The following is a 26,433-nucleotide window of genomic DNA, read 5'->3' as shown; positions in this document are numbered from 1 at the left end:
TGTGATGAGAGCCACACTGACAAACATCTGAATATCTCCATACATATGTCTGGTCTGTGTATTGATTATGGCTGATGGCTGTAGAGCAGGTAAACCAGTATTTACTGGAATCACTGAAAACAAATATACACAGTTCACTGAAATGTTTTAAAGTTACATATGAACATAGGACAAATCACAAACAAAGGAGTGCAGCCCATCTAACCCACCTGGTAATGAATACATAATTGATCCAAGGATCTCATCCAGCTGTTTCCTGAAATAACCCAGGGTGTCAGCTTCAACATTATGGCTGTGGAGTTTGTTTAATACTCCCACAACCCTTTGGGTAAAAATCTCCCTAAATTTTTTAAAAGCCATTCCACATGCCACTTCATAGATACACAGTTTTCTATTTTTTGTATGCTGCATTTTTAATCCGTTTTGTAGGCTTTATGTTGGCTTGTTTTTCATCTTGATCTTCAATAAAAGCTCTCTCTGAGGTCCTTAAGTTAGGTAGTGAATTTCGAGAAAAAATTCAACCATGAAGCCTAAGAAGTTTCAAAACAACTTGGGAATAAACTTGCAGAAAGGAACATACCAAAAGAATTGTATGCAAAGTTTAAAAAACATTGGATATACCTTCGAGCACAATGGAGACGTTCATTTGGAACTGAGATGCCCATAGTCAGTCACTCCCTACATTAAGCTGCCTCTCCAAACTAAGCAGCCAAGCAGGGAGAAAAATGGTCAGGGATTCTGCTATGAGGCCAACAGCTGGAAACTAGTTAGGAATGATGCTGTGAGACGCGTGTTAATACACAGGCTGCTCTGTAGCACCAGTTACAGAGCTCAATTGCTGAGATGGGGAAAATGTTTATGAGTCACAATGGTCTGTATGGCAGAGTGGTAAGAATGAAGCTTATACTAAAAAAACAAATCTCAAATCCTACAAGAAAAAATAGGAAACTTTTGGTATAAATACAAAATGCAAATGGCAATACAGTCACACTAGTGCAACTAATGCAAAGAACACATCACACAGTCAGCGCCATCACTACTGTCAAACATGGTGAGGGGCAGCTTTATGTTATAGTTCTGCTTCTCACCAGCAGTTAGTGGCAAGCTGACTGGAAAATAGGTGGAGCAAATTAAAGGCAAATACTAGAGGGAAATCTGCTTTAGTATGTTAAAAAGACCCAAACAGGATGAAAAGTGACCTTTCAGTATAAGAATGGCCTAGAGCACAAGTACAAAGCTACACTAGAGTGTAGAATAAGAAGGTGAATGTCCTTTAGTGGCAAAGTCAAAATCCGGACTTGAGAATTTGTACAAAGACTTGAAAACCCTTGTCCATAAGCAATTCTAAAGCAAGCTGAAAGAGCTTGAGCGAATCTGCCAAGAATAATGGTCAAAAATCGCACTAAACCAGTGTGAAAAGTTGGTAGAGATTTACCTCAAAAAGATTAAATTTTCCTGACATTCACTGGAACTTACCTTGGCCTTAAAAGTCTTCAGTTTAAGAATTTGATGTTTTGAGTAAAATGTTAACTTGAAAAAAAGAAGTTAATCATATTTATAATTTCACAAACGGGGCCGCCAAAGGAAGGGTCTGAATACTTTGCAAGGAGCAGTAAGTGATGTCTGTATTGGTTTTCCGCTGGTACTGCCAAAGGGCAGGCACATTAAAAACAGCGGTACTTAAAACGAGATATTCTCAGACAGGTTTTCCATCGAAGGGACTTTCAGGATAATTAATATTTTAGATTCTTCCCCGAATTCAACGACTGAACTTACAAGTGCAGATCAAACTGCCAGCTTCACACTGAGTTAATTCACCTACAGTACGAGTGGTGACAGTTCTAAGTTGCCTGCCAAAACTTTCCCTCTGCTTTTTTTAGATTGTGGAATATGGAAATAGGACAGTTCTTCTCCCATCACTTACTGCTTCTTGTCTTAATTTGTCATGAGGAAAAATTCTTCTAGAACTTTTCCTGACAAAACTCATTTCGCAACACTTTGAAGAGGTGTTTTTTGTCATTTATCACTGCAAAGTAAATTTAACTTCAGTAAAAAACATTTTTTCTATTGCTGTATTATTATTTTCTGTGATTTCTTACTTTTTCTGTTAGTTAGTCACCACTTTAATTCAAAAAACGATTAAATGAAGTTAACTTTGCAGAAAAGGACTCAAGTTTTTTTAATTGGAATTCAGAACATTTATGTCTAGCGGACTTTGTAAAAATACAGTGGAATGGATGTGAAATATTCCTGGAAGAAAAAAGAAACATTCCTAATATATGCTTCATCACACCAAAATGGTACCACACATACTTAGCATAGTGATAGATGAATACACAGAAGTAGACTGTAAATGAACTCCTGAGCCAACAAAGTAACTCACTCGTCATCAGTCTGAAAATTACTTCTACTTCTAATATGAAACTTGTGTGAATGTTTTTCCTTTGAAAGTTTCTTTTAGGATTTTTCAGACCTTTTACACATTTTTTTTTATGTTTGCACAGCTGGGAAACTAAAAAGAAACACCTTGAAAAATCAGACATGGGGCTGTATTTTTAAACTATAAAAGAAATATCCATTCTTTAATGTTTATACTTCAATATGGCTCGATAACATATAAAATACAAGAACCTGAGACTGCTGTAATAACATGTAACTACGACATTATAGGAATAACTGAAACATGGGTTGGGGAGTAGGATTCGAATGAATATAAAATGAATGGCCATACAGTTTTTCAGAAGCTGCTTTGCAATGCTGAAGCCCTGGGTTTAAAAAGGTGGCCTTCCATGCCAGCTTTCTATCTGTTGTTTCCCATCTTGCCCATGTTTCCTGTTTTCCCAACTGTATCACTTTCAAATTGCGGACCTCTTCTTCCTTCTTTCTTATCTCTTCTTGAATTAAAGCTGCTCTCCTTGATTTTCTTTTTGTACTTACTTGAAAAGACCAGACCTTGACGGCCGACAATAATTATATCAATAATATATATACTATACAATAATAATATCAATAATTTTTTGATATTTCAGTTGGCTTTCTGCGGATTCCACCGCACTGGCTACATTCCATTTACTGCCTGACCTAGTCTGTATTTTTGCTTTCTTAATACTGTCATCTTTCGAAACACGTAAACCTACTGCAAGTCTGACGTTTGCAATCTTGAACTCCTCAACTAACGATAAAATAGGCAGCTGTAACTTTGAGGATCTACTAGAAACCGAGGCTAGTAAAGCTAGGGGGAACTCCTAGACAACGCAGAGAAAGCTGTTTATTTTCCTCTCCATAAATTCAACTGTGGTGGTTGCAATTTCATAAAGCATCAATGGCCACAGAAGCCTTGGCAATAATCCATATTGATAAAGCCACACCTTCTAGAGTTTGTTTCTCCACTTCTCTTGTATAATTTGTATCCTTTAAGGTTGCATCAAACCATTTCCCTAGGCACTTAATTCTTTCTGCTGTTATGGAGAGGATTTGTTCTCCTTGCACACTGAGTCCAAACCTGTCAGTGATCTCTCCTCTCTTGATTACTAGTGATCCCCATTTCTGGGGCTTGAACTTCATTCTTGCCCACTTCACGGCTGTATCCAGGGCTCTTAAAACCCATCTAGCTTGTACTTGTGTAGTAGTTGTTACTGTTAGGTCATCGATGAATGATCTGATTGGTGGTACTGTAATGCCTGAGTTCATGTTGGGCCCTCTGGACTCTTGTTGTGCACTTTCGATGATCAGGTTCATGGCCATTAAAAATAAAGTAACTGAAATTGTACAGCTAGTCCTTGCCAGGAAGTTATGGAATTTCCTACAGAGAATCTCATCTTTATATTGCTCAGGTACCCTTTAATTATATCCTGTATCGTTCCTGGAATGAAATAATGATACATAGCTTCTTCAATCAGTTTATGAGGCAATGAGCCATAAGCATTGGCAAAATCGCGGCCAATTTTATAGTTTAAAATCCATATGAGTTCAAATGGAAAACGGATATTCAAAGGACTCAACGGGACGTGTATGTTACAGACCAAGTGTTACTGAACCTTCTGTACTTGATGCCGAGCACCAGCTGGCCACCTTTTTAAACTGCCACAGACTGCATGGTCCTTTCAAAACCCAGGCCTGTATATTGCAATATACCACAACACATATTCTGTGTGTGTTCATTACTGTTGTTGATTGTTCAAAGAAGTAGGTGATCTTCTAGTTTAGTTCTTATTGTTTCCATAACCTTGAATGTAATATGTTAGATGAATAAATTGCTATGTTCAGTTTTTTTCACCTTTTTATGGAAGATAACTTGTCTTCTAGTCCATGGGTACTAGACCTGTCTTAAGCAACTTTCAGAAAACCTCTTTAACTCGTGTTTTAACCAATACCCAAAACACTTCTGCCTCTTTTGTGTTAATAATATTTTCTAAAGAACATTGTATTTTAACTGCCTGTGGGGTGCTGCTGACTTCTTCCTTAGTGGACCCCTGAGTGAAATACTCATTTTGAACATCAGCCCTTTCTCTTTCATAGCCTTGAAGTGCTGTATACAGTAGTCTGTAGTCTGGGGAAAGCTCTTAGAAATACACAACACAAACACTGCTTTATAATCTGGCAAAAGTTTTATTTTTTCCGGAAAAAAGCTGTATGAAGCTTTGCAGACCGGAATGGTTCTGACATAAACATGAAAAGGAATGATTGATTACTGTAGATATACCTGAATGAAAAACAGTCTGACAGATGTAAAGTGTGATTCTGTTGACTCATGAAGCACTGTTTGCACTGCATGTTGCATACAGTATAAGCCAAGATAATTACTGACGTACAGCTGAATGAAAAAACAGACTGGCAGGTGTAAATCACTATGTTATATAATCTGGTGTGCGGCGCGTTACAAGCATGAAACAAAACATGTACTGTACATGCTTTAATGTGCTTTAATGTGCGGGTGGTGTTCTATTGTATATTCATATTTAAATATTAATATCCACACCCGAAGATGGCTCCACAGCTGAAACTTAGTGTTTCCTTTCTTCTCTTTTCAGTATGGAATAACCCTATTACTTGTTCCTTTGTAGCCTATCCATGTGGACGCAGATACCCACCTGAACTACTTAATATTTAAATGTCAACTATTAAGAAAAAGCCAACAGTGAAAAAAAGTGTGCTTCTATATCATTATCTAGACATTAACCCGACTTTAACTGGTCAGACAGGAAGAAAGCCTTCCTATTCACTTGTTATGCAGCCAATATATATTAGCAATACCTGTGCACATTTGATAATTTACAATGAAAAGGCCATTTTTATAACAAATTGGATGCAACATCAGATGTTTTGATAAATACAAAATGTGTCCTTCTGATAGAGGTGAGGTTAGACTCTTGATTTTTTTGTCCACACATTCCTGTGTGGACTTAATGAAGCAGAATGTAAACTTACTGTACTATGAGCACTGAGTGACCCCACTCACACTCATATTTTCCTCCATCACTTTCCTCCATATTTGTCTTTGCTGAAATCTCACACAGAGTGGCAAGCAGACTGTCCTTGTCATGTGCTGAGAAACACAGTTAATGCAAACATGGGTGCGAGCTGTTTACTGTACAGAGAAATATGAAAGATATACTGTAAGAACAGATTGTATGAGAAGTCTTACTAGCCCACTGTACATTTTAATATAGGATCCTATGACATAAGTTGTGAGATTCAAAGTACATATTCTTTGCCGTTTTTATTCCAGAATCTAGATTATTATGTATCAGAAAGAGAAATGGTTTGTATACAGATGTCTATGGAATTTGACTGAATACATCACCTTTTCAAAAGCCTTCTGAAAACCTAACTATACTATATCACAGCCTCTGTGTCTGTTTTACTGTTGTTGCTTCTTCAAATAACACTATCACATAACTTAAGCAAGGCTTACACAAACTTGCTAGATTGGTAACATCAGTACCATTGATTGTAATAGGCTGGAAAAACTAGTCAAACTAAGGAGCAAATTAATTGGAGAAAATCAAAATGCCTCCTGTATAAACAGAAGGTGGCAAAGAAAGCAAACTGTATACCCCCTTCACTGCAAGTTCACACTTTTCCTGTCTTGGAGACGCCTTTGTTCCCCCAGGTGTAATACTGACACAGGAAATATTTCATCCCCAATGCACTCTTTCAAATAATGTATCCTATCTATCTTCTCCCTCATCTTGCTGTAACACTGTTGCACTTCATGGTTGGTAAATGTTTGTCTGTTGTTGTTTTGTTAGGTTGTGAGTGTGTTGCAAAACAAATTTCCCCAATGGGACAATAAAGCTTGAAATGAAACTTACTCTTACCTCCATTTTCTATTTTCTAGGATCCTATTTCAATAAGAATGATTCTGTATGTTTCAGAAGTGCAATTATTAAGAGACCTCAGTTTTTCACACATACAGTACATCGGAATATTTCCAGGAGGAACACAGAAGTTGAAACTGAGAGGTGGATATGACAATCAGATGGAGATACATTTAAAAAAAAACAAGAAGAGGCAAGCAGCCTTCTACAGTGTAAGGCAAGGACAGACAAAAAAAACCTCATGAATTCTTCAGCAGATAAGAGACTAAATGCCAGATAGGCACGTTCATGCACGCACACATGAGCTCAAAGATTCAGTGCTGGTAGAAAAGACATTACACCTGTACAAGGGATGTGGTAGAAGCTTTTGCGGTAGAGTCGAATACCGTACCAGATACCCTACCTTTGGAATGGCCAGTTTCTCTCCTTTCTCCGGGCCCTCCTCTGAGTCGGAGCAGGTGTAGGCTTCGCCGAAGGACACCAGCGGGTTGATGCGCGGCCGGTGGACAGGCTGGAAATTGAGCTGAGTGCTGAGCAGGTTGCTGACGGCTCTCAGGGAGGTGCAGGTGTTGGGGGGCAACGAGGAGTCAGCCAGGAGGTCCGTAATCAGTCCGTGGGCCTCCCCCATGACAGCGATGTCCACCGTCACAGTGGTGCCTGAGGACTAGGACACACAGAAGGGGTGGGAAGAGGTCAGCCTCTTTAAACAAACAGTAACTCCACGTCCAATGTCAGAGACACAGAGAAAAAAGAAACAGGAGAGAAAATTGCTTGGAATCTCACATAGAAGTCTGACGTTGCTGTCTCCTCTCAGAAATGTGCGGAATGTAAATTACAGATAATCTGAATGCTTTACAACAGATGCACACACCAGTAGTTTAAAAACCTTTATCACAATTATCATTATTATTATTATCATCACTAGTGGAGGGTGACAGTCAACCTGTAGGATGTTTCAAAGACAATCCTTGAATTAGATTTCACATATGGTGTGTGTTCCTCACTGGATTAATCAGGCATCATTATACCTTCTAGTTTTAAACTTTAAAAAAAACCATACTTTCATTTTCTAACTGCTCCATCCAGTACAGGGTCACAGTGGAGCCAGAGCCTTTCCCGGAAAACAACAGTCACAAGGCTGTACACCTTGGATGGGACAGCAGTCCATCACAGGACATACACACACCACATGCTCGTTCTCTCATAAGTGAGGAAGGGAGGAATAGGAGCTCTCTGGGGAAAACCAGACAAACACAGGGAGATCATACAGACTCCAGCAGGCAGATAACACCCCAGGTACAGGATTGAACCCAGGGCCCCAGAACCACAAGACAGTGAGGCTAACCACTGCGTCACCTACTGACCATTTTGAAAAATAATCAACATTATTATTTTTATTATTATTATTATTATTATTTACATTCCTACTTCTTTGTCACACAGAAGCTACACTTGTGATTTTTAAATTAAGGTATTGATATATGATCATAAAGGGTCAAATAAAACAAAAGGCCAAAATACATGTACAGCACATTTTATAAGCCTTTTCATGAAGTTCAAAACCGACACCGTTGTACCTAAAGAAAAGTCATTGACTTATATTAGCCTGCTGTGTGTAACTAAGCTGAGGAAATGCAGCTGAAGGTTAAATATGAATGTTGTAAGAGGACCAGGGGAAGGGTCATTTATAATCGGTACAGTATTTCCGTAATGAAACGCTGGATATACTAGATATATACCTAGGCAAGATGGCCTCCAAGGATAACCAGTTGACCCACTGTTGGAAAAGATCTATGTGGCGAAACAATGAGACACAGGTGAGCTGCGTCAGGAAACGGAATATAAATGCCCCAGAAGCAGTGAGCCGGTGCAGAAGCCGATAAGGTGAAAGCGTTTCGGAGGAAGGAGAGATTTAGGAGTGTGCTGGAAGGAATTTAAGAATAACGGACTATTGGATACGGGTTTTGACTAAGATTACGGATTACGGCTTGGATATGGCGCAGAGTAGTGTGGACATACGGATTTGGGAACTTGGATCGTTTAAGGATACTGCTAACGGATTGCGGAACGGATTTGGGGAGACATACGGACGAAGAACACAGAAGATCAGTGTGGTGTGAGTTAGATCTCTTTTACACCTATTTTCCCCCGGCGACACCACAATTGGTGGAGGATGCGGGCAGCTCCCGCTCGGGTTTGAGAATCAGAGAAAACAAGTTTTTTTTTTTGTGTGTGTGTGGGTTTCGCTTCACGTGTGTGGAGAAAACCATAGAACAATTAAAACAGCAATTGTCCCAGGCCACCCACGCCCAATTTCAGGCATTTAAAGGACAGCAAGATGCTATCCAAGCGCAACGGGAGGCGAATCAAATTCAAAGCGAAACTAACAAACAAATTATAGAGGAGCAAAAATTAGTGTGAGAAGAATTGCACAGATTAGGGGAAGAAATCCGGCAGACCCCGGTAACAGGGAGAGACATCGTTCAGGCTGAACAAATTGGGCTACAAAAGATGACAGAACTTGATGATGTGGAGGCTTTTTTAACCACATTTGAAAGAACTGCATCTCGAAATGCATGGCCCAAAGAGTAGCGCCTTATTTAATTGGAGAAGCCCAAAAGGCCTATTATGATTTAAAAGAAGAAGATGCAGAAAATTATGAAACTCTGAAAAGGGAGATTTTGGCAAGACTAGGGGTAACCATGGCAATACGAGCGGTCCGGTTACACAATTGGAGATACCAAATGGACAAGCCTACGAGGTCTCAGATGTTTGACCTGGTACATCTGGCAAAGAAATGGCTCCAGCCAGAAGAATTAAACCCAGGACAGGTGGTAGAAAGGGTGGTGTTGGATCACTTTGTGAGGAGTCTGCCTGTTCATCTGAAAAGGAAAGTGAGTGATGGGGATCCCCAGACACTAGATCAGGCAGTGGACTTAGTGGATAGATACCATGCCACAGAGGCCTTGATTAGGGAGGAAAAGGGGGACTTTCAAAAAGATGACAGAAGAAACCCCAAGAGTCTGGAAACTGAAATGAAGTATCGGCCGATTAAGTACAATGATTATTGAGGACCTATACAGTTTAAGAAACCCCCTTTGAACGGATTGGGATGGATTTGGTGGGGCCCCTGATCTGAACCACCAAAGGTCACCAGTATATTTTAGTGATAGAGGACTATGCTACAATGTACCCCGAAGTCATTCCGTTGAGAGCTGCCATCGCCAAAAATATAGCTAGGGAGCTAGTACAACTGTTTGCTCGGGTCGGAATTCCTAAAGAGATCTTAATTAATCAGGGAACTCCTTTCATGTCTAAAGTCATGCGAGACCTATGTAAGCTACTGGGAATACACCAGATCCCAACCTCGGTCTATCACCCTCAATCCGATGGTCTAGCAGAAAGTTTTAATAAGACCCTGAAAAGCATGCTGAGGAAGGCTATGCAAAAGGATGGGAAAAATTGGGATCAGCTGCTCCCGTATCTCATGTTCGCGGTACAAGAAGTGCCACAGGCCTTGACCGGGTTTTCTCCATTTGAATTGCTACAGTATACTCTCAAAACCCCCGGGGCCTATTAGACGTGGTCAAGGAATCTTGGGAACACCAACCCTCACCTTTACAGACCATCATCGAACATGTGGAACAAATGAGAGAAAGAATAAACGTTATTGTTCCCATTGTGAAAGTAAACCTGGAAAAAGCACAGGCTCAACAAGAACAAGTTTATAATAGGAGAGCTATTGCGAGAGAATTTCAACAGGGTGATAAAGTACTGGTATTGGTTCTGACCCCCGAATGGAAATTCTTGGCCTCCTGGCAAGGTCCTTATGAGGTGGTGGAAAAGATGGGACCGGTCAACTATAAGGTCAAGCCGCATGACCGAAGACAGCAGCATCAAATCTACCACATCAATTTATTGAAGAAATGTCATGGGACCGAAGTTCTGCTCACCCACTTCTCCCCTGACCCGTTGGAAGAAGAAACGGGAGCTGTAGCCATGGGAGACCTGGCTCCGGCTCAGAAACTGGAACTACAAGAATTCCTGTCCCAAAACAAAGATGATTTTTCCCGGACACCTGGTCGAACCCATCTTATAAGACATAAGATTACCACGGAACCAGGGAAGAAGGTAAGACTACCCCCATATCGAGTACCTGAAGCTAAAAGGAAATTGATTAAAGAAGAGGTGGAAAAGATGCTAGAAATGGGAATAATAGAAGAATCCCATTGCGAGTGGGCTAGCCCGATAGTTCTGATCCCCAAGCCGGATGGAACTGTTCGATTTTGTAACAATTTCAAACGGTTAAATGAGATTTGGCTGTTCGATGCATACCCCATGCCCCGTATTGATGAACTAATTGAGCGATTAGGCAACGCCCGATACATCAGTACCCTTGATCTTACGAAGGGATATTGGCAAGTGCCGCTGGCCGAGGAAGACAAAGCGAAGACTGCTTTTGCCACCCCTGAGGGGCTATATCAGTATAGGGTCCTTCCCTTCCGTTTGCATGGCGCTCCCGCAACATTCCAAAGATTGATGGACCGAATACTGAGACCATATCGCGATTTTGCAGCTGCCTACTTGGATGACGTTGTGATCCATAGCACGACACGGGAACAACATCTACAACACCTGGAAGCAGTGACTGGAGCTTTGCGAGCAGCAGGATTAACAGCCAACCCAAATAAATGTTGTCTGGGGGCTCGGGAAGCCAATTATCTTGGTTATACGATCGGGAGAGGATTGGTCATGCCCCAAGAGAAGAAGGTGCAATTAAAAACTGGTCCAAACCTGCTACAAAGAAGCAAATCCGAACATTTTTGGGACTTGTGAGTTAATATCGACGTTTCATTCCAGGGTTTGCCTCCATTGCCGCACCTTTGCACGATTTAACAAAGACGAGTTCTCCGGAAAAAATAAAATGGACGGACTTGGAAGAGAGGGCCTTTCAAGTCTTAAAAACATCTCTCTCTTCTCAACCCGTCTTACAGGTACCGGACTTCAATAAACCTTTCATGGTACAAACTGATGCTTCTGACACTGGAATTGGAGCCATACTCTCGCAAGAAATTGATGGACTGGAGCATCCTGTTGTATATATTAGTCGCAAGTTAAATCCTGCTGAAAAACACTATTCTACCATAAAGAAAGAATGTCTAGCCATAAAATGGGCCCTGGACTGAGGTATTATTTATTAGGAAGATGGTTTATATTGTACACAGATCATGCGCCTTAACCTGGATGTTACAAAATATGGATAAAAATGATCGAATCACACGATGGGGACTTAGTCTTCAAAGGTTTCAAATCCAAACAGTATATAGACCCGGAAGGAAACAAGGGAATGTAGATGCTCTCTCCCGAATGCACTGTTTATTTTTTTTCTAGATTGCCCGAGGACGGGGCTGATCTCAGCGGGAGGGAATGTAAGAGGACCAGGGGAAGGGTCATTTATAATCGGTATTTCCATAACGAAACGCTGGATATACTAGATATAGACCTAGGCAAGATGGCCGCCAAGGATAACCAGCTGACCCGCTGGTGGAAAAGATCTATGCGGCGAAACAATGAGACACAGGTGAGCTGCGTCAGGAAACGGAATATAAATGCCCCAGAAGCAGTGAGCCGGTGCAGAAGTTGATAAGGTGAGAGCGTTTCAGAGGAAGGAGAGATTTAGGAGTGTGCTGGAAGGAATTTAAGAATAACGGACTATTGGATACGGGTTTTGACTAAGATTACGGATTACGGCTTGGATATGGCGCAGAGTAGTGTGGACATACGGATTTGGGAACTTGGATCGTTTAAGGATACTGCTAACGGATTGCGGAACGGATTTGGGGAGACATACGGACGAAGAACACAGAAGATCAGTGTGGTGTGAGTTAGATCTGTTTTACACCTATTTTCCCCCGGCGACACTACAATGTAATCAATAAATATAATCCTGTATTATAATAGGTTATCTTACAAATAACAAACAAATCACATAAAATAAAAATATTAAACAAAGTTTCATATTGCCATCACAGTAGAAGCAAAGCTAATTTATTCAAAAACAAGAATGGATAAAGACGGCACTGCACATTAAATGGATGAGAAGCAAAATATGGCATAAACTAACCATCCCTCTGGTTCAAAACCCAATTAGGTCATATCGCACAGAAGTCAAAGTCAAATCTAACTTGCTGCAGTGCCTACCGATTGGCCTACATTCTAGCTTCCACTAAATTTACCATGCATTAAATAATAGCTTTGCAACATGAAAAAAAATACAAAAGTTCATGTACTTGTCAGACAGGAGAGAGAATGTGTCATGGTCAGGGAATGTTTTATTCAGAAGATAATACCACTTTAGAGATGGTCTTTTGTACCACTTTGGCTGCGTCAATAGTGTTTACAGTCTACCAAATACACACATTCATAATAAGATAGACAGACAGACTGCAGACATACAGAAAGGCACTAAAAATATGTTCTATACTCCTTTCCTTTATATCCAACATAACACACTATCTGGGTCTAAATTCAGCCTAAGGCTGTTTTTAATGGATTTGCTCAGTATGACAAATATGTAATTGTATGTCCATAGATCTAAGTGACAAACACAAAGAGACACAATCTCTTGCAGCTAGTGTAAATCTAGTAATAGGGATGAGGAAAAGCACCCATCAAAGTCAATTCTTAGGCAAAGCTGAAGAATATTCTTTAAATGAAACTTAGATGTTGAGATTGTGGCACACTGAATTTCTATCTTTACTAGTGATACACAAAGAATATTCAATCAATGTACTGTTGGGAAGAAAATGACTGGATAGTCTGTCACAATAATGAATATGTATTGGCAGATTGCTGCAAAGTAGCTTTTCAATTAAAATAAAAGTAATACTTTTATGTATGGAATGTATACTTTGTTACAGAAAAAGTGTATTAATATATTGAAACATTATGCAAATGAATCCACACCAGACATATTTATTGTACAGCACACTCTAAAGTACTGAGATACACTGTCAAAAATATAAAACAGATGTATTTATATATTTGTGTTACATAAATATAACAAAACATATTATATATAAGACACAAATGATTCTGAGCTGCAAGAAGACACATACAAAAGACCTACAGTATGTCATGTCTGCAGAATTTTGTACTGTATGTTCTTCTCATGCCGCAAGCCTGGAACAAAAAACGAAATCTAATGCCAGCTGTATGTCCTGATAATAAGTGAAGAATCCTATTCATCACCATAAGTTTACGCCTACATGGAAATTAGCTGGGGGGGTATTCAGTAAATTATAAACATACAAATATTCTGAGAAAAATGTGTGTGTTGCCTTCAAAACGAGATTCAATGCTCTCGCCAGATAACAAGCTACAAGCAACCAGAGAAGAAAAAACATTAAAATGGTCTCCTTTCATTCACTACTTTTTATTGTATTCTTAACAACATGCTTCCTTAAACTAATTTGGCACATGACAAGAGTGCACCTAAGTAATAGCACAATGCAGTTATTCAGCTTCTGACTCACAAAAGATCACCCTGAAGAGCTACAGTTCTTCAAACTTGGGTCCTTTGTACAGAGCCCTCAGCTGTTCCGCAGGGCTAGTGCTCTGGGTTTGGAAGTTGACTTTTCTTTCATTATTATTAATTTAGTTGGGTTTTTTTTCCTTACTGGCGAGGGCATATTCCATCTGGCAGGGCATCTGTCCTCTTCTAACACTGTTTTCAAATCCTAGAGTCAGTCTGGGACAAATCATTCAGGCCTCCCTTTCCGGGGTGAACATTTATTTGACTCAAATTAAATTACAGCACAAATGGCAATATTTTTTTTTCCTTACAAATGGAGATATTCATCTGGACTACAATCTGGTTTTGTAATGTTGCTTTGTAGTCTCAGTTTATATAGTATCCAAGGCTTTTGTGCTAAAACCCTACAGAAGAGTTTTTACCACCATTATAATGAGACCCATCTAATTTGTCAGGCAATGGAACATTAAAATATCAAGAGGTGTCTGAAAGATCTGATTTTTTCTCCTAGGACTATTTTGCAAATTATTTATAAGTTTTACAACTGAGCAAACTTTTATTATTTTAGTGCCCTGACTGAAAAATAACACACTGCTAAATATTGTGATTAATAAACTCTGCACACATTTTTATTAAAATGACAAGGTCAGCAACACTATCCATAGCCCATTTTCAATCATTTAAGCAATGATAGACCATTATAGACCTTGAGTCTATAATGTTTTACTCTCCTGATGTAACGGTACAGTTGAGTTAAACCATACTGATTGATTAAGAACTAATTTGTCATTTATTAAATGTTAAATAACAATAACAACAACAACAAAAAAGCCCCTGTTAATGACAGGCAACGCAGTAGAGTTTAAAGCATCATGGCATGTAGATGTTAATGAATCCTCAATGTGGATTAACACCAGTTACATTTAAGTGAATGGTCATACTTTTAAACATGAACAAATTGAGCATTGAATCTCCTACCCTTTAATATGCCAATAATAACCCAAGCTCCATTTGATTCTAATTACATTTTTTACTTATGTAGGAAAATAAATAAACCTTATTTGTCAGAGCTGTACCTTTGTAAGAAGAATCATCTATGCTCTGCAGGTACTAAATTGGTGATTTTGACATTTCAGGTCAGCTGGATATGACATTGCTGAAGAGCCAGTAGGCTCCATTGCAAAAACAGCTGACGAGGGCTGATGATGTCATCAAAAGCAGACAAGCCTATTTGCTTTGCAAACCTATGCCCTTTCAGAAATATCTTAGTGAAATTAATCTGTCTAGATCATTTTATAACTACCAACATGGAAGCTTTGTGTTCGGTTTAAAAGTAACTTAACCACTGATATTTATTGGCACTGAGTTTAAAGAAAAATTATATTTTATACAAGCGAACAATTTCTATCTGACTTTTTGAAGGCCTAGGAATGTTCTCCAAGAATGTCCCTGGGACTCATAATCACAGATAAAGAACTTGTGGTATAAAGTTCTGCATGAAAGACAATTACAGTACCTAGTTCCATCTAATTACCTAAATCTATTGATTTTCTAGCCACAACAGTACTTCCAGTCCAGGCTTGTGAAGGAGCCAGAGCCTACCTTGGCAAGCAATAGGCGTTAGGCAGGGCACACCCTGGATGGGACGCCAGTCCATCACAAGGCACACACAAACACAAGCACACGCACACTCACACCAGGGCCGAATTTTCCAGATGTCAATTAACCTGTCAGTATGGACTGTGGGGAAACTGGAGGCCCCAGAGGAAACCCACAAGAACACAGGAACAACATACAAACTCCACGCAGAGAGCAGCCCAGGTCTGGAATAGAAACCAGGGCCCCAGTGCTGTGAGACACCAATGCACCACTGTGCTTCCCACTATTGCTATTCAAGCTTGTAATTGCACAATATCATAAAAATCCCTGCTAAGTGTTAGTCACTGGGGCTGTGCCAGAAATGCTGCATGGATCTATGCTTCTTGCGCACTTGTTATAATAATCCATTAGAGTGCAGATGATAACAGAATGTTCAGTGAAACATCTCCCCTCCAGCAAAGTAATAAATAGTTTATCATTGTTCTAGGTTTTCACTTTGTGGTGAACTCCACAGCTGACATAGTACTCATTTTTTGTAAAACTTTTTAGATTAAAAGGGCATGGGACTTGAAATAAGTAGAAATGATTGATTTCAGGGCAGCACTTCCATGTAAATAATTCCTTGGCTATATCCCTCTTTTCAAGTGCTCCAATCAAAGCACACATGAAGCTAGAGCACACTGCTCATCAACTACAAATGTATTCTGCAACACGTTTTCTAAGCATAACTTTACTGCTAGAAGAATAGACATGGGTTTCATTTAATGCTACAGTTGTACCACAATTATGATTACTTTCAAAGCAAGAAATAACTTACACAATTGTGCTTTAAATCTGAGTTTTAAAATAATCATTTAAGATCATTGAAGAGTAAAAAAAGTACTGTATATTCCTCATGAAAAAACTGAGTCTTGAACAGAGATTCAGGAGGTTAGATCCCAACCTTACACACTTCAGCTTGCCTACAGTATAGTACAGTGTGCAAGTCTCGGATCCAGGTCTTCCCTTCGCCTGTCTCTCTTGCATCCCCTACTCCTCCCCATCTACACCCTTGCATCAGACTCCCTGGCTTATTCCTCACAACAGTGGATTTGGGTGGGACAGCTTATCCCTTTGGATACACTGTTAGTCCCACAGCTAGGGCAGTCCAGTCAAATACTTCATACATATCTCATCTCTCTATCGCAATCATTAGCATCTAACAGAACTACTGAAATGCAATTCACTCAAAGATCTGATGCAAGACCTGCTCATCCTGTAGGCAGTTAGGAAGCCACAGAAAAAGCACAAGGTGAATTGCTTCCCTTCAGATGGGTAGAATTTATCAAACTTATTTTTTTTTTCGAAATAATGCATTCTGCTGTCACAAACTCTGAATTAAGCTGTTTACACTGGCAACTCATTAGTAGCATAACTTTAGATTTTTGCAGCACACAGGGGAAAGCTTCAGGTCACATCTCCTTCAGGGAATGGAAAATGACTTATAATATTTGTGTTTTATTTCCCTTACTATCTTACTATACTCCAATAAACATGTACCATCTGTTCATAGTCATTTATACTCTATAGCAATGGCCTCCTACCCTGGTCCTGGTTGACCCCAGAGTCTGCTGCATTTTGTTCTTACTGAGCTGTTAATAGCTTCTGCTACAGTAATTCTTACCTTAAAGGATCTAACTGGTTGTTTCAACTTCTGTTTCTGCACTCAGTCCTTGTTTTGGAAAATGATAGACATCAGTTGTATTGTTCTAGCAGCTTCAGCCCACAGGACCTGATGTAATTTTTCCTCAACTTTTTTATTACTAGGATTTTTTACTATTATCAGTCTAAACATCTCTTAGTAGGTGATCAATTCATATTGAATAAACACAGTGCTAAAAAGTACAGTATCAGATATTCCCATACTGAGTCTTTCTGCAGAGGTTCAGTTACATTTCAGATAAAACATCTAAATAGAGGAAGTTCTAAACTCAGAAATCCATTTACCAATCAATATTTTAAATGCTGAGAGCAAACTCAAAATCTTGAAGATCTTGAAATCAATTAGCGTGTGATTAAGACCATAGCTAAAAACAAAACCACCAGAGACCTTGGTTCAGGACCATTGCACTGTATCTGCTTCAGAAATCTCACTTAGTCCAACGTTTTTATGTACAGTTTTTATTGTTACAGTATGTATGACAGATTTTTTACATATTCCACCCTTGTAATACAGTATATTCTTGTGGGTTTCATTGACATTTTAACAGAATGTATCATTTTCTCTTTCATGGCTAGTTTTGAAGCTGGACTGTAAATGGTTTACATGTGCAAGTCCCTTGCCAAGCACATTTTGTGAATCAGAGTTATGATGCATCACCTCTGCCCTGCAGTGCATTGTCCAGATATGAAATGAGGGTGATCTTAACTACATGAAGACTACAGTTCTTTCAATTTCTTAAAAGATTAGAAGAGAGACTCAGTATTTATATTCATTCAAAATTGTGCTTCAAAATATCGATCAAGTGCATACATGTCATTTAATACAGTAAATAAGGCAACGTAGACACAATATTTGACTTTCAACACTCTGGGAAATTTGACCTCTAAAGTCTTATTTGTCGTGGAATTTCTGATTGTCTATTTGAATACCTAGATAGATCAGATATTCTAAAACAGTTATATTTCTAAAAATATAAACAGATATTTCTAAAAAAAACTACAGCATTTACAGTACAGTATGCTAGAGTACAGTATGTTTGCAGGTTTTCAATGGATAGGTTTAATACCAATATCTTACATCAAGAGCATTTAATAAACCCCATAAACATGTTACAGACTTTTCCACAGTTGCTTTTCAAGGTTTCCAGCTCACTGTCATTCAGGGCAACCACAGCTCCTGCAGCCCCACAGACGCTTTGCACATCTTAGAAGATGAGTGTCTCGAAGGTGGGTGGGTCAGAGGAATCTGTCTGTGCCTCCTCACTCTGCCCTGTGTGTGGTCGTAGAGTCCGAAGATGAGAGCCAAGATATGAATCACACACAAATAAATGGCTTTTAAAAATTGGGAGGACAAAACAAATATAATTGGTGGTTCTAAATGTATTTTTACAAATTGACAAAAATAATTGGCAATATGTTCAGGATTAAATCGGGATGTTCGATGAAATCATCACCAGCAAAAAACATGAATAAATCTAGAAGATGACAGCAAGCTATAAAAACCCAAAGCATCTGAAATTCTCTGTTGTTACAAATTAATTTAAGCAAGCTTCACAGGTGTGGTTTTATAGATATAAATACATTTAAAGTACTGAGCACTGGATGTTTTGTATGTGTATGATGACTTATTCACATATTAAGGTTTGTTATGATGGTCAGAATTTGCTGCATGTTAAGGAAAGCAAAGCAAAACGCATCACACTTCATGCCCAATGTCTGATGTCTGTCCCACAGCACATGTTGTGTGTGATCACAGACCTCCTGCAGTTTTCTCTAACCATCTTCAAGACTCTGCATAGCCTGTGAAACTTGAGAGCGAACAAACCACAGTTTTCTTTGGCTCTTTGAAAACACATCACAGCAAGACAGCTCAGTGCAAGGTTAGTGGTTCCCACAACCCTAATTAAGATGGAATGAGAGAAGTAATTAAATTTGATTTTGATTATTGATTTAACTCAATTGGCTAAGGGAATGACAGCTGGGCCATAAGGACGAAGCGACCCCCCACACACATCCAAACAGCCACACACACACACACACAAACAGATACCCATAAACACACCCACACTTGTACATACACACACACTTGCACACCTATACACAAGGCACATGTAGACACCTATAAACACACGCGCACACACCTACACATGCACACACATTTACTATAGACACAAGCACCCACACCCACAAACCCGCGCACAAGGAATGAGCTGGGGGGCCGCTGTAAGGGTAAGGATGGAGGGAGGACAAAGCAAGGGAAGTGAAGCAATGAACACTGGGACAGATGTATACAGAATATGAAAGTTATACTGGTGAGTGGAAATGGGGTGTGATTAGATTTTTCCTTCCAGCCAAACGTTCGTTAAAAACTCTTACTGCACATCTGAAAGATACATTTCTGCGACACAGTTGACACAAAAAAAACACATTAAGGCGACCAGCATTTTTAGGTGTGCCACAACTCCCTTTCACACTAGAAGAGAGTACAAGAAACGACTGAAATGTGGTAGAAAATACATCAAGAGTGATTACTGTAACTATAAGCAAGGTGAGTCCTAGAATGGTTTCCATTACTTCCCACTTTCCCCACTTTTTCAGTGCAAGGTCCACTGTCAGCACTGCTCACACACCCCTAATTGTGTATGATCAGGCATTAACCACAATATTACACAGAGACATCTGTGTTTATTTTATTTTCCAGAAATACACCCTGAATAAATATGCCATCATATTTTTAGCTGGATTGGTAAGATCCCAATTTAAATGAAGTTTAAAAAAAGGGAAAGCCTGCACTTCTTAAATGTTTCACTTTTCTGAATTTGGAAATAATCAACTTCAGAACTGGTTATTCTCAGGGCTGTATGAAGAGATTAAAGGAAATGGTTCAATGCAGCTGTTTGTTTTGAATGTTAAAAATCCACTTTCCTCCTTCCTCACCTTACCTTACCCACTTCCCTGACTTAGCTGAGATTTCCATTCCTCCAATGTTTTCTTAATTAGGAAAAGTGTTTGGTTTTATCCTTGCATTACACCCTCATCAGGAGTTCTGCTGAGAGCCAAGAGCTCCTGTGTCTATGTTTGATTCAGGGCACACACCACACCAGGAAGTTGGCACGAAAATAAAAGCCGAATCAAAAATCTAATTTTCACCAAAAAAAGATTTCAACAGACATATAGACATACCAGTGAAAATGTGCCTTCTTATAATATGAGGGTTTTCACTTGTGGTAAAAAAAAAAATAATGCCAGAAGTGCAGGATTGTGGCACCAAAAGTGAAAGTGCCACTTTTGGAAAGCACCAAAAGTGCTTTACTTGTCAACATACAACAAAGGATTTATCACCAGATGCAGTAAATGACTAACACTGTAGCTTCAATACTACGTTTCACTGGTTGTGTCAGGTTCTACTCCTGGCTATGGATAAATAACCTAAGTATGTAGGGAGCTCTTCTTTAATTACTTCATCTACTAGAGAGTGACTTGTGGTCTGTAGCCACACCTAACTGTTGCCAGTGATAGTGTAAATATTAGTTACTAAAATGATCAAGACCTATATTTAAACATTTAAATGTTCCAAGATTGACTTCCTCTTACTACTCAAGCGTTGCCTCACAACAACTGCCTAAACAGCGCAGGTTCGATTTTTATATAATTGGGATTACATGAATTCACTGTGAACAAATAACTCTTATACTGCAGACTTCCTGGGATTTCTGGTTTTAGTTTAAAGGTCCAAGTACATAAATCGACAAAATATGACAGGGTTTAATATAATGCACCAAAACAGCTAATGGAGATCCTATTGATCTTATCAATTAGTATGTGTTTCTGGGAAATGTAAAGGTTGACGTATAAAGAAATATGTTTTAGCGGGTTTTTCCCATTGGTGAATGTGGAGTACCTGCGACATTACAATTCTAGAGTTGTACAGTGCTTGAGCCAGTTCAAATAAGACTGGATCTGTTTTAGTGCCTAATGTTCTTGTTTCCTGGCAAGTATCAGTAGTTACTGTCAATGAACCAACATTATTTATCTAATTGTATTACTTCTTAATAGGAGATTAGTTACTACGCACTGAGGAACAGACTCGCACACACAAAAGAAAACATAGCTGTCACCAGTTTGAACAAGCACCTGCTTATTTTACAGATTCACGTTCAATTGATATTTAAAACCAATACAGTTTTGGTATTAAAACATCAAAGACACACTTAGATTTTCTGCACATCTTTTGCCGGCACATTTCCTCATTAAGTGTTTGAAGAGCTAATATCAAAGAGGCAATAGCTTGTCAAAGTCATCTGTTACTTTATATAGCCAGCAGCTATATCACCCTGCAACTCAGAACTGGCAGCCCACTGAAGCTCTGCAGTGTGAGCCTGGCCAGTACCTAGATGGGACACCTCCTGGGAAAGCTAATGTTGCTGCTGGAAGAGGTGTTAGTGGGGCCAGCAGGGGGCACTCACCCTCAGTCTCTGTGGGTCTTAATGCCCAATATAGTGATGGGGACACTATACTGTAAAAAAGGTGTTGTCCTTAGATGAGATCTAAAACTGAGGTCCTGACTCTCCATGGTCATTAAAAATCATAGAAATCTGGAAACAGTGGTGGTGTCACTCTAGTATCCTGGCCACATTTCCCCTGGCCTTTACCAGTCATGGCCTCCTAATAATCTCCATTGATGACTTGGATTGATCACTTTGTTCTCTTCCGTACTGGTGTACTTTGGCTGCCGTTCCATCATTCAAGTGGGGGCTTCACATTGGTGAATTTGCACCTAATTAAGTCACTGTGTAATTACTACTGTATGTGCCCAAGACTAGAAACCGGTCAAAATCAGTATTGTAATACAGTACGTCTTAAAAATATAATAGCATAATAGGTTTCAGGATTACGCAAACACACCAAGACACTTCACAGAACACTTTATACTCCTCTTTTAACCCAAACAAGAAACAAATGGCTGTGAGCTTCATAACTGGAGCCTTGGATATTTCTTTTCTAAAATGACATTAGATCATTCAGTTCTATTCTTGCTTCATATGCTGGAAGTCAGCTGTCTCAAAGTCACCTATTAATAAAAGGGAAAGCTTGGTTATATGTAAAGGTTCCTGTAGAAAACCACAGTGACCAGGATGTCTCAGGATGTGTAAAGTTTTGGCCTTTATACAATGAGTCCTCATTAGGTGGTATCATCATACTTGATTGTACTCTGTAATAATGACACTAGTGTTCCTACTGAAGAAACACTCTCTATTTCTATAGCTACATAATACTGGGGCACTGTGAAAATGAACAGGTCACATAAAGCATACTATAAATAGATAGCAAGCTGTCTTTACAAAGTATAGAATTCTCCAGTCTTATACTACTGAAGTGGGACATGTAAATATATCACATATCCAGCAGTGCAATATTACCGCTTGATCAGATTGCGGAAGGTGTTGCTGGGGTCTGTTAATTTAGCCTTCAACAAAAGTTATGCTAAGTTCCAATAAAGCTGACTTGCTTTAGCAGCCCCAGTGACTTAATGCTACATAACAAAAGTCAGGACCAACACCCACAAACATACCACAAACAGGATAAAGCAGATCAATACCTGCTGCATATCAAAGAGCAGGACAAGCGCTCAGATTGTGAAAAACTTCTTTCTGAAGCTGGGAAACCCTTGCAGTTTGTCTGTTCTGGCACACACAGCACGCATTGCTGGACTTATTGAGATCAATGAAACTGAATCTGCACAAGACTGTGTCCTGCTCCTCTGATGAAGACTTTCCCACAATACTACCTTCATTACCATGGATGATGAACAATGCAAAAATGATATATTACTTTTCAGGATTTATAAATAGTGTAAAGTAATGAGCATACAGATTTATACTATCATCCATAGTAGTTATCATAATCATTTACATGCTCCCTAAATGGTAAGAGGGAAGGAGGTTATCAAGGAGTAAACAATTAAGGAGGTTTTGTTGATTTTCATATTATAGAGTTTCATAGAACTGCATCAAAAAGATCACATAATTTAGAGACAAGTTGGGAGACTCTACACTGCTTCAGTTTGCCCTAGGTGAGCAGTTTGTGCAAGCAGCCTCCATGAAGGAATCCTGTACTAACATGTCTTTTGTCATCAACAAATCAATTCCAAAGATCAAAGTAGAGGGAAAGGTACTGTGTATGCCATCATACTATTCTAGACCGTGGAAGCCTCTAATTGAGGGAATGTAAATATAACAAGGCCACATGCCTCTGTAATAACAGAGCCATGTGTCAGGAAAAGTCATTGAGAAAAGCCATCTGGTGAGGTCTTTGACGTCAGCAGTCACACATACAACACATGCACACACACAAGGAAAAATACAAAAACCATGCCTAGGGACCGGCCTTTCGTTGCACTTTTTCCTCCTGCACTACTTTCACGCATGGCTAAATCTGTTGTGCTGGGAGCACAGTGCTCCAAGTCAGGGTAACCACAAAACAAATAGGGACAAGGTTACTGAGAAAGGGCAGTCAAATTATATAACATATGAACAAACAAATGTTTGCAGACGAGAGGAGGCCATCTGGCTCATGTAACTAGTTTGTTTCTTATTAGCTAATTGATATGAGTGTCTCAATCAGCCCTTTCTTGAAAGAAGCTATATAGGGCTGTGTAGTTTGTTCCAGACTCCTACAAACCCTTGTTTAAACAATGCCTTCTATTGTCCTTCTGATATACACTTTTACTCCCCATAGTTCCAGTTGTGTCCCCTGCTTTGTGTTTCCCTGTTGTTTAAGTAAACGTCCAAGAGGAGGACTTGTGAACTTCAGCCTACTAGGAAACATCTGGGATGCCAGATTCTGCAAACCCACAGTGGAATGTAGCTCGGACCCCTGGGTCAACACCATCAAGCTTTGGAAAAGTGCCATAGGATCTTTAATGACCAAACAGTCGTGACCTTGGTTTCAGGTGTCATTCGAAGGACAGCGTCTCCTACAGCCGTGTTCCCAGTCACCACACTGGACACACCAGTTTGGACAGTGCCACCTACTGCTCCACCAATTCCATTTGCAGCCGAAGTCGGGTTTTCCATGGAGGTCTTCCATTCCATCCCACTACTCAGCCTTGCTTAGCTTCTGAGACCTGATAGGAACAGGCTACAACGTGGTACCACTGTCGCCCCAGCTGTTTCTGTAGAAAGGGTATGAAAATGCTCTGAAAAGGGTTTTACACACAATAAATGCAGAGCAGCTGATTCCTTTTATCATGTACTGTACACTTTCACTGTAACAAAATTGTGATGTGATGGACACTGTGATCCTGAAGACCAGCCACAGGTGCGCAAGGGAAAGGTCCTGTGAACAATGTGAAGGCCGTGCACGTTTGAGTCTTAGCAGTTATCGCTGTGCGTATGGTCCAGTGAGTAAGATCCCCAAACAGCTTGAGAAATTAAAGGTTTATTCCCGGAGAATGCTCCTGAGAAATGGTTTGAAATTCTCTGATTTGTTATTCCTGCCAAAAGAGCTTTTAATTTTTTGTTGTTTAGATTGTGGCTCAGCCCCAGAAATCGAGCTGCTGTGATCTGGAGAAAGCCCTGGGAGGCTCACACTGGGCAGACGCTCTTCCATTGCAGGACTGTATACATGATGTGCCACATATCTCCATCCTGGCATATGGTTTATGTATTATCAATGTTTCACACTAAAGGTCCTGTGGCTAGAAGCAGAGTACAATACTTGACTAAAAGTGGCTGCAGGCATGCACTGCGCCCCACTATAGGGAGGACAAACGGTCTCTCATTTACTGCGCTGCTTACAGGTGACAATAAGCACAGAACTGCACCACATTGTTCTAGGGTTCAGGGGCTTCATCTGGAGTAAATGAAAAAAGAATCCATACTGTATGTACTGTACACTTTCACAAAATTGTGATGTGATGGACATTGTGATGCTTATCTTAAGCTAAGAGAGGTCATGCACCTGTTACTGTATACAGTATAGTTCTACCTATATGAATGGTAAACAATGTCACTGTGTATTGGCATTTCTTAAAAAAATAAAATTTCAGTCCTAATGGCCACCTCTCTTTTGTAAGCGTTCTTATGTTCTTATATAACCAAAATTCACAACAATAGACTTGACTTGCTAATATATACTGCTGCAGGTGATGCTTGCACAGGAAAATTCCAAACTGATTAGAAACCCACTGAGGTTTCTCAGCGCTACAGTGTTATCTGGAAGCTGCTAAAGTTCTGTCATTTGGAATTCATAAATCAAACATCAAAGACAAGTCAAAAACAAATGATCACTCTCAAACATTTGGCTCATTTTCTATGTATTATCGCAAAGCTTTTACGTATGGTTTTAGGATGAAAAGCATATTCACTTCACTACTTAGCTCCATACATTTTGTACTGATAGGCCAAATGTTAAACAACTTAACTTAATTCACAACACAATAACACTGGAATATTCCACACTGTCAACATGGAAGAGACCGGTCGATGCCTTCCTGTGAGTGCTGTTGTTCAGGCCATAAAATATTAAACTCTTTCAGCTGTTGTCAACTCCTAAAAAATATATGATTTTGTTTCATTAAAAGTTTGCCATTAACTTAAAATCTCAGTTTAAGAACTGAAAAGCTACTTGAAAAGATCTAATTAGACAAATTAACAGCTCAATTAAGAACCGAGAGCTTGTTTGAAAGGAATACTGGAAGACATCGGGATTCCCAGAACTGGCTTTGAGACGATTTGAACAGTGCTTCACATGAACACAATTGTGTGAAGTTTTTCACAATTTGTTATGTGTCGCTCCTGAGTTGCAGTATTAAATTGTCAGCCACTCGTGATATTAAAAGTAAAAAATCAGGAGGTGATTACTTTAATGGAGAAAATTACAATGTTAGATGGGCCTCAAGCTGAGACATCAGCAGCTTCACTCAAAGAGAGTGAGTGTATTATTTTTTATTTATCTTTATGATTAAGTAAAAAACAAAATGCCTTGTTTACATAGTTTGTTGTTTAAATTAGTATCACTTATTACAAACTTATTACAAATTTTGTCATGAATAGGTAAATAAATTCTAAATCTCAGTATCAGATGTACATGTATATATGTATTGCACATATTAGTTTATTTTTTATTTAATTATTAAAAACCATTATATAGACTGTATACAAATGTCTGGTTTAATGAGGAATCTGACCTCATTCCTCCATCCCAGGTTTTTCAATAAGGTATTAGTTTCCTCCAGTGTTGGAGGAACATAACCCCCTTGCTGGAGGGAGGCTGTAG

The 26,433-nt window shown here is 39.3% G+C and overlaps 1 protein-coding gene across 2 annotated transcripts in view; it reads right to left on the bottom strand.

The window, feature by feature from the left end:
* pde3a (phosphodiesterase 3A, cGMP-inhibited) overlaps positions 1–26,433 on the bottom strand; it is a 177,280-nt gene that overhangs the window by 54,374 nt on the left and 96,473 nt on the right. For both annotated transcript variants that reach the window (XM_088645700.1, XM_088645701.1), the window contains exon 3: positions 6,724–6,984. In XM_088645700.1, coding sequence (XP_088501826.1) covers positions 6,724–6,984 — 261 coding nt within the window. The remainder of the gene's footprint in view (positions 1–6,723; positions 6,985–26,433) is intronic.

This window comes from Lepisosteus platostomus, chromosome 9 (genome assembly GCF_059453375.1).
Source record: "Lepisosteus platostomus isolate fLepPlt1 chromosome 9, fLepPlt1.hap1, whole genome shotgun sequence".
NCBI lineage: Eukaryota > Metazoa > Chordata > Actinopteri > Semionotiformes > Lepisosteidae > Lepisosteus > Lepisosteus platostomus.
This window is presented reverse-complemented; position numbering and strand designations above follow the sequence as displayed.